The following is a 9,868-nucleotide window of genomic DNA, read 5'->3' on the forward strand; positions in this document are numbered from 1 at the left end:
ATCTTAAAAAAGACAACAGGGAGGCTCATTTAAAAAAATGTAATGCTTTTAATAGGGATGCACAAAAAAAAAAAACACCACCACCAAAAAACTATCAGGAGATAAACACAATACAGGGCCAACACTGAAAAATAGCTATACATGCAGAGCACTGTTTGTAATAGGAAATGCCTGAGCAGGGAGATTCATTTTTAGCCTAACAAATTAGCACAGAATAATATTTCTGTACAGATCTCATACTGATGAAAAAGAGTGGGGAGGTATGGGCACTGGAAACACCTTTCTGGAAAACAGTTTGGCACTATGTACCAATATGTTCTATGTGTGTATCCTTTGACCCAATGATCCCACTTTGAGCACTAATCCTCGGGAAATAATCACATGAGGGCAAAGACACATATGAATTAGCATGTTCATCAGTGTGGTTTCTAACAGCAAAAATGTGGAAACAACTTTAAATTAATATCCATCAATAAGGTAAAACAAATTATGATACATCTATACAATGGAACCCTGTCAGTTACTTAAGCCAATGATATAATAAGAATAATGAGCACTAACTATGTGTCTGGACACTGTGCTAAGAGTGCTTTAGGAAGTATCATCTTATTTACATCTATTTATTGACTTGAAAACAAGTCCAAAATATATTAAGTGAAAATATATTCTTTATACAAGCCTGGAGGGTATAATACTATGTCAAGTTGTATTATTTATTTCTAGATGTAGTATGTCAGCTTTTACTTTCTTCTATGTAATGTATTTCTTATTTATTTAAGTTTGACCACCATGAACGTGTACATTTTTATAAAAACAATAAAGCTTAACCAAACAATGTTCAAATACACAGGAGAAATTAAGCCGATATTTGCTCGTTCCCAACCTCTGAGGGTGGCATGAGCTCCAGAAGGTCTGCTTTCTCCAGTCCTAGCAGTGGAGGCATCACCCTCTCCTGGCTAGGACCCAAGAGCTGTGTTAGTTGAGTCACAAGTAGCTGCTGTTCAAGGGTCTCATGAAACTGAGAAGAATAAAAACAACAAGAGGTTACTATAAAACTTCCTTCATCCACCTCCTCCATCCTCATGAACCAGTTCTTCACACATTTCAAAGTCCTCAAATATGTCATCCTCTTCAGATAATTTCCCAGCTGTCCGTGCCTTCTCCTGTTAATCGTTCTTTTCTAAACCCTGACAAAATACCCACCTCTTCCCCTCGTAACTACAGTCCATTTCTCTAGCCATTACATGGAGCTGTTCCTTCCCCAGAGCATATATTCAGAGGAAGCCATAGTTGGCTGGCTCATGCCTATGGTAACCAACCTCTACTTCATCTCTCCTGCCTCACCTTTTTGTCCTCAGAAGTTACATTTGTGTCTTGTATCTTCACATAGTAGTCCACAAGCAGCTCTTGGATGACTCTCTGTAAAATCTCAGACCTCAGCCATGCTGTCTTATGCAGTCGAACTTCCTTCCATGCCTAGAAAATTTAAAAAATCCCAGGTAGGAACCTCTCTCTCATAATATTGTTCCTTCCTCTTAACATCCCTTCAATTAGGGCTCTTACCTGAGCCTGTTCCTTTGCCAGGGAGAGGCTTAAGCCACTCTCGTCCACGTGTTGTGAGAGACTCAGCAGCAGTTTGCTGAAGTGTGGATTCTGTAACAGGTCCTCTTCATTCAGGTTACAAGGAGGAAGCTGTCTGCTGCACACTTTAATGGGATGTCCCCCAGTGGGACAAAAAGCAAAGAAGGTATGGACTCTTAATTTATATAATTGAACATAACTCTTAATATTAAAAAAAAAAAACAACATCAAACAACCCAGGTTTTTCGTAGGAAAGTTTCCTAATTCTAGTAAGATTTTAAAATCCACAAATAGCCCTACACGGTTTGGCTCAGTGGATAGAGCGTCAGACTGCGCCCCAAAGGGTCCTGGGTTAGATTCCAGTTAAGGGCATGTACTTTGGTTGCAGGCTTCTCCCTGGCCTGGCCCCTCATCAGGGCTCGTGCAGGAGGCAACCAGTCGATGTGTTTTTCTCACATCGATGTTTCTCACTATCTCCACTCTCTCTAAAAATCAAATGAAAAATATCCTCTGATGACTTTCCCTCTCTCTTCCACTCTCCCTAAAAATCAATAGAAAAATATCCTCGGGTGAGGAATAACAAAACAAAAAAATCCACAAATACCCTGGCCGGTGTGGCTCAACTGACTGAGCGTAGTCCCATGCATCAAGAGGTCACCAGTTTGATTCCGATCAGGGTACATACCCAGATTACAGGCTGGATCCCCTGTAGGGGGTGTGCAGGAGGCAGCTAATCAATGTTTCTATCTCTCTCTCCCTCTTCCTTCCTCTCTCTCTAAAATAAATGAAAACATTTTATAAACAAGAATTCGGGAACGAGTCTCTAATAAAAGATCTTAGAAAATGGAAATACAGTTGAAAAGCATGAGACAAATCAATAAGGGACCCTTTAATAGAGATCACCCCAGTCCCCAAAATGGCTCATTCACAAAAAATAACTTAGAGTTCTTGAGGAAGGGGGGAAAAAAATGCATGTAAAGTCCCAACTTTGGAATGATCTCTAGTCACATAAGCGACTAAAAGTACACTTTTCTTAGGAGTAAATTAAAAATATTTAACTAACCAAATTCTCCCTATTGTAAATAGGGTTGAGTAACCTATGGATGCAGAACAGCACATGCCTGAGAAAAACTGTAAGAAACTGGGAACCTGTCATAATTCCATATGTTCAAGGGGCTTTCTTTTTTTTTTTTTTTTAATATATTTTTATTGAGTTCAGAGAGGAAGGGAGGAGACAGAATCAACGATGAGAGAGAATTATTGATTGGCTGCCTCCTGCAGGCCCCTACTGGGGATTGAGCCCACAGCCCACGCACGTGCCCTTAACTGGAATTGAACCCGGGACCCTTCAGTCCACAGGCCGACACTCTATCCACTGAACCAAACTGGCCAGGGCAAGGGACTTTCTTTCCATTTCTTTTCTGAAGTGCTTTCTGCTGGAGGCTTCTGTTTTACTCCCACTTACCAAATACTAAAATTTTCATTCTTTGGACCATCACACTCAAAGTCCTTTCACCATCACACTCAAGGTCCTTTTAGAGAATAAGAAATCTCTCCCCCTACCCCGCAAGGCTGAAAGATCAATATGGAAATGGTGAAATATAGAAGATTCGATTCTTTGAAGGATTCAAGATATAGAAAGGACTTGAGATATGGAAAGAATTCAAGATATTGGAAGGATCTGAGATTTTGGAGACCAAATATTAAAGAATTCAAGATATAGGTAGAAAGGAAGCATTTAAGGAATTTACTGGCCACCCTTATCTTCTGGATATGGTTGCTCACACAGCATGGGAGCATCTTGAGTTTTTAGTCTACTCCACAAGCAGACACTGACCAGGAGTCAGTGTAATCTGTTTCCCAATAAGACAGTGCTGAAGAATTGTCATGTATCCCAATTTCCTTAGAAATGTAAGCTTCGCCGAAACCGGTTTGGATCAGTGGATAGAGCGTCGGCCTGTGGACTGAAGGGTCCCGGGTTCGATTCCAGTCAAGGGCATGTACCTGGGTTGCGGGCACATCCCCAGTAGGGGGTTGTGCAGGAGGCAGCTGATCGATGTTTCTCTCTCATCAATGTTTCTAACTATCTATCTCTCTCCCTTCCTCTCTGTAAAAAATCAATAAAATATATTTTAAAAAAAAAGAAACGTAAGCTTCTATGAGAGAAACCATACTGGTGAGCATTAGAAGTCCTTTTTTTTTTATAGAAAGTAAGAACCTGTGTGAATGTAAGGGAGATGGTTTTCCTTGTGCCAAATGTCTTCCCACCTGCAAAACTGAGATAAGTCCTGCCTCGGAGAGACCGTAAGAACTAATGGCACAATCTACTTGTCGGCCGGAGCCACGACTTGGGTGGTGAGCTCAGTTGACCGAGGCTGGATAAAACCTCTCTGGAAAAGTCATCAAAACCCTTGCAAATGGCTATTCTTACCTTGTTGGAGTATTTCCATCCCTTCTCCAGGTGAACAGAAATCCCCAGATGCCATCTGATATTCTTATCTTTTGAATCCATCCAGTGAAAACAAAAAGATGAGTTGGCTGGCTGCTCCAGAGAAAAATACCTTGGGTTCAAATTCCTATTGTCTACAAGCTGGGGAGGGACCTCAGGGATGCCTCTTAACAAGGAGGGACTATATCACACATCCAAGGTCCCAAGCTCTTATACAAGTTTTATAGACAAACAGACTTATCATCAGCAAAACATTTTGCATTCCAAACACATAAATGTTTTCACTTGTTATAAGCTAAGAGGGAGCCTCCTTAAGAAAGAAAACTTTCCCATTCACTAGTCTAAGTAGGAGGATGTCCCCTCTCCACAACTACTTCTAAGTTAAAACTGAGCCGACGCTTCTCAGTTATGAGTGAACTGGGGAAAAGGAAAAAAAATAAAGAAATCAAAGTCTACTTTTCCCCCTTTGAATAACTCAGCTATTAAATTCCACAATAGTTTCTTGCAGGTCTTCAACTTGTCCTTTCATCTAAGATGTGTTGGTAGTTTTTTGTTGTTGTTTTTTAATTATTATTAATTCCAGAAACACCCTTCAGGAGTAACAAATCATTCCACACTTGAACAACTGGATTTCACATAACAGCAGTAGTAAAGAGCACCTGGAGGGAAGAGCATAAGAAGACAGACAGGGCCCAGCCAGCATGGCTCAGTGGTTAAGCATCAGCTATGAACCAGGAGGTCACGGCTGCATTCCTGGTCAGGGCACGTGCCTGGGTTGCAGGCTCAGTCCCCAGTGTGGAGCATGCAGGAGGCAGCTGATCAATGATTCTCTCTGATTATTATTATTTTGTAAAATATATTTTATTGATTTTTTTACAGAGAGAAAGGGAGAGGGATAGAGAGTTAGAAACATCGATCAGCCGCCTCCTGCACACCCCCTACTGGGGATGTGCCCACAACCAAGGTACATGCCCTTGACCGGAATCGAACCTGGAACCCTTGAGTCTGCAGGCTGATGCTCTGTCCACTGAGCCAAGCCAGTTAGGGCTCTCTCTAATTATTGATGTTTCTATCTCTCTCTCCCCCTCTCTCTGAAATCAATAAAAATAAAAAAAAATTTAAAAAAGGAGACAGGGAGGTCAGTGCCAAAAGAGTAATGCACCGGTGTAGTTAATGCAGCCGAGGCCAGAGCATAGAGTACACTGTAAAGAACGGCATCAGTACAAATCGGCAGTGATTGGCACAGTTTGGCCTCTGGAGACAAACATTTTCCCTTGACATTATTTTCCATTTGCTGCTTCAACCTCTCCTCTAAGGTATCAAACTCCAGAGGACAGCGGTGCCTCCGAAAGCAGAACAGACACAGAGGGTTATGAGGATGTAACATTCCATGTTCACAGAATACTGGGTTTACTCCCTCGTCTGATGAGAAGTAACATCAAAGTAACTACCCATTTGTTTTGTAACACGGTCTAGTGGGGGACGCAGCGGAGGAGTCGGGATGCTGGGACTTAATCTGCTCAGCCATTGTTCTGTGTGAATGTAAGGGAGATGGTTTTCCTTGTGCCAAATGTCTTCCCACCTGCAAAACTGAGATAAAAGTCCTGCCTCGGAGAGACCGTAAGAACTAATGGCACAATCTACTTGTCGACCGGAGCCACGACTTGGGTGGTGAGCTCAGTTTACCGAGGCCCACAAATAAAAGCTATGCAGACAAATTTCACTCTCAAAGATGAGGCCCACCCTAAATTTCAGAAAAGTCCGCAGTCACTGCCTCCAGGGGGGGACTGCCTCCCGGGGTGGGGGGGTGAGGGCTCCTCTTCACCCTTTTTAAAGGTGAGGGGGCGTGGACCGGCGGCCAGCAAGCTCGAGCCTCCTCCCGCTGCACTCAGACGTGTTAAAACGCTGCCACAGGGCCCCCAGCATGGCAATGTTCTGACTCGGGCGCCTTCTAAATTCTCGGAGCTGTCTTTACACGCTGCGCTGAACGTTAAATTGATTTTACAGGTATTTTCACAAGATGTGACCCTCACAGAGCCCGAGGTGAATCAAAATGCGGAGCGCGTTCTCCGGCACCTACTTCCCTTCCGCCTGGGCAGCCACGGAGTCCCCGGGGCGAGGCGGCCTCGGCCCGGGACTGGCCGGCAGGACCCTCGGGGGGTCCTCTTCCCCAGCGCCCCCGCCCCCCGCTAAAGCAAACCTGCGCCCCCCGGGCGGCTGGGGCTCCCAGGCGTGGGGGGAAGGGAGCCTTTTCCTGGGTACCTGCCCCCCGGTACGGGCCAACGCTGATAAAGTGGTCATGTTGCCAACTTTTATAGCGGGCCGTCAATGAGCCAGGAACGTGTCGGGCATTTTGCTTGCCTTGTTTCCTCTCGTTTAGTTCTCACAGGAAGTCACAATCGTACCCATTGTACTGAAGGGAAAAACTGAGGAGCAGAGAGGTTAAGGGACTGGTTCGGGGTCGCGCTGGCAGAGCTGAAACCTCTCCCCACCAAAGGGTCTCCTCACTGAGCTTGTTTGTTTTTTTTTTTGTCTTGTTCTTTGATTATGTTTTTATTGTGTGTATGTTTTTAAGAGAAAGGAGGGAGAGGGAGAAAGAGAAACATTAATGTGAGAGAAAACATGGGTAGGTCGCCTCCCCTACCAGCCTGGGGACCTAATCGGCAACCTGGGCATGTGCTCTGACCTGGAATCCAACCAGCACCCTCTCCGTGTACAAGGTGACACCCAACTGAGCCACACCGGGCAGGACCCTCTCATCTCTCATTCTCTCTCTCTCTCTCTCTCTCAACTGTATGGACATTTATTGTTTGCTTAACAAGAAGTCTGGAGCTGGGAGTCCCATCCCAAGCAGGAAGGGGGAAGGCTGTCTTCCTGTAACGGTTTGGGAAGAAATTCTTTCCCAGAAGCACCCACCAGACTCTCCCATGTGTTTCATTGGCCAGACTAGGATGTTTTCCAGTTACCCCCCCTCCCCCTTCCATATCCTGCTCTTCGACATTCCATGTATCGGGTTAGGACTGCCTCTAAGGACTTGGGGTTCCCATATTCCCTGACTGGTTTCAGCCAATGGGGGATCCCAGCAGGAGGCTGGAGGGAGAGAAGACAATGATGGGAGGAGGGGACAATTCCCCTGGCTGCCTCCATGGGCTTGACCTCAAGCTGGCTATGGACTTTGACCAAATGTTATTGTTCCTCTTAAGCCCCCACCCCAACTCTCTGTCTTAAACCCCATCACTGTCTTCTTTTCAAAGCTGAGTGAAATCTGTTATAGGTGAATTATTTCAAAAATAATACTTTATACTAAGTAAATTGCACCAGGGTTATCAAACCTCTTGCATCAGAGGAGAAACTGATAGTCTGGCTGGCAGGGAAGGAATCTCAGGCTAAGTGTGCTGGGTGGTAGAGTTTACCCTTTTCTCTTAGTACCAACTAGGGAGTTATTCCTGCAATACATAGGAGAACAGTGTGATCCGGTGCGGAAATCTTATATCCCTGGTCATCTTGTCAGCTGCCACCCTTCATGCTTAATATTAAAGTGCTGTTGTTTTCTAAAGCTTTTAAAAATTATTTATGCTTCCTCAGCTCTGTAGTGCAGCATCATTCAACATCAGGCATAATGCCCCTAACAAATGGCACTTGGAAAAAATAGCAGGCATGTTTTGGTGACTCAGAGCTGATCAGGAATCTACTGAAATTTCATGTCTTCAATTTGTCAAGTTTTCTAATATGGCACCTCAAAGCTTTGGCTAAGGAGTGCTAAAATATTTGGGAAATGAGATGGTGAAGGGTACAGTGGCCTGTCTTCACATAGGAGGGTAGAGTGGAGAGCCATGGGAAACCTTGAATAAGATCAAACCTTCATATGCAATTATCTGTTCCATCTCTGTCTCTGACAAACTGAGTGACCTTGGACTTCAGTTTCCTTATGTGTCAAATGGAGGAAATAACATATTTTTTTAGCTTCTCCAATCTCATAGTGTTGATGTAATGATCAAATGAGATAATGGCTGAGAAAGTACTTTGGAAAGACTATCAAAGTGAGATGATTTAAAATTGACATAGTATATCAAGCACTTACTAAATGCCTTGGGAGAGACACAAAGATAATATATGACCCAGTCCCAGACCTGAAGAAATTCAGGATGTAGTTGAGAAGATAAGACATGCACATGGAAAGCAAATAATATAAAGCAGCAAAGGTGACAAAAGAGCTGTTTAGGTTATACATTCTAGAGAAGCTCAAATAAAGTACACATTTTTTCTTCTGCAGGAATGAATGGGAAAGACTATGAAATAAATTTTTGTTTTACCTGGGCCTGAAAGGAGAGAAAATTTGGATCATTTACAATGGAGGCAACATCCCAGCAAGTGGAGGTAGAGAGAAGGAGTTCAAGCTGAAGTGCTGGACTTCATAGGCCAGTTCCACATAAGACTAGAAAGTTGAGTGGATAGACTGTCCTGGCAGTTAAAACTGAAGCAAAATACTGAAAAAGGATCTTATAATCAGACATCATCTGATGTCCATGAGCAAGAAAGTTGCAAGAGGCCCTAGAATTCATTCTTTCTTCCCATTTCTACTGCCCCCTTCTTGTTCTGTGTTTTTTTTTAACAGCTTTGTTGAGATAGTTTGGCATACAAGTGTACAGTTTATTATGTTTTGACATAACTATACATCTGTGAAACCATCACCACAATCCAGCCAGTGAACATATGCACCATCCCCTAAGTCCCTAAGTGTTTACTTTGCCTCATTGTAATTCCTCTCTCTGGCACTTCCCAGCCACTAATCTGCTTTCTGTTACTATTAGATTTGTTTGTATTTTTTGGAATTTTATGTAAATGGAATAAAAAAATGTACTCTTGTCCTAGCCAGTTTGGCTCAGTGGATACAGCATCATTATGGATTGAAGAGTCCCAGGTTTGATTCTAGTCAAGTGCACATACCACGGTTTCAGGCTTGATCCTGGCCGTGGTCGGGGCACATGTGGGAGGCAGCCAGTCAATGTGTCTCTTTCATATTGATGTTTCTCTCTCTCTGTCTCTCCCCTCTGTTCCACTCTCTCTAAAAAGCAGTGGAAAAATATCCTTGGGTGAGGATTAAAAAAAACAAACCAAAAAAAGTACTCTCTTTTGACCTCTTTCACAGCATAATTAATTTTGAGATCCATGTTTGTTATTACTAGTATCAATAATTCATTTTTTTAAGCTCATGTCTTTTTATTGCTGAGAAGTAGTACGAAGTCTTCTTTTAAAACCTTAATTTGGGTATGTATTTAAGGAGGTGCTTTCTCCAAGACACCAGGTACCTATCTCAGTGTTTGGCGTACTGAGACACTTATTTGTTGAAAGAATGAATTTCTTGACAACTCCCACAGAGCTAATACCTTATATAGTTTTACTAGAGGCCTGGTGCACAAAAATTTGTGCACTGGGGTCGGGTGGGGGTCCCTCAGCCCGGCCTGTGCCCTCTCGCAGTCTGGGATCCCTTGGGGGATGACTACCTGATGGCTTAGGCCTGCTCCCCGGGGGATTGGGCCTAAGATGACAATCAGACATCCCTCTGGCAGCCTGGCAGCCCTTGGGGGATGTCCACTTGCCAGCGGGGAGCAGACCTAAGCTGCAGTCGGACATCCTTAGCGCTGGTGAGGAGGCAGGAGAGGCTCCCACCACCACCACTGTACTGGCAGCCATCAGCCTGGTTGTGACTGAGCAGAGCTCCCCCGTGAGAGCGTACAGACCACCATAGGGCAGCTCCTGCATTGAGCATCTGCCCCCTGGTGGTCAATGTGTTTCATAGTGACCAGTCATTCCCAGTCTTTCTGCTGTTAGGGTCAG

General features: G+C 43.9%; 1 protein-coding gene across 2 annotated transcripts in view; it reads right to left on the bottom strand.

Moving 5' to 3' along the window:
* HAUS4 (HAUS augmin like complex subunit 4) overlaps positions 1–6,303 on the bottom strand; it is a 9,007-nt gene extending 2,704 nt beyond the window's left edge. Inside the window, exons 1-5 of one of the 2 annotated variants that reach the window (XM_006776775.2) lie at positions 6,231–6,303; positions 4,013–4,080; positions 1,564–1,706; positions 1,345–1,476; positions 884–1,018 (exon numbers count right to left, since the gene is read on the bottom strand). In XM_006776775.2, coding sequence (XP_006776838.1) covers positions 884–1,018; positions 1,345–1,476; positions 1,564–1,706; positions 4,013–4,067 — 465 coding nt within the window. In that variant the 5' untranslated portion in view covers positions 4,068–4,080; positions 6,231–6,303. Of the gene's footprint in view, positions 1–883; positions 1,019–1,344; positions 1,477–1,563; positions 1,707–4,012; positions 4,081–5,481; positions 6,207–6,230 lie in introns of those variants that run through there. The other variant, XM_006776776.2, reaches the window with a different exon arrangement.
* Between the last annotated feature and the right edge of the window lie 3,565 nt (positions 6,304–9,868).

Source organism: Myotis davidii, unplaced genomic scaffold (genome assembly GCF_000327345.1).
Source record: "Myotis davidii unplaced genomic scaffold, ASM32734v1 scaffold1949, whole genome shotgun sequence".
NCBI classification, from domain to species: domain Eukaryota; kingdom Metazoa; phylum Chordata; class Mammalia; order Chiroptera; family Vespertilionidae; genus Myotis; species Myotis davidii.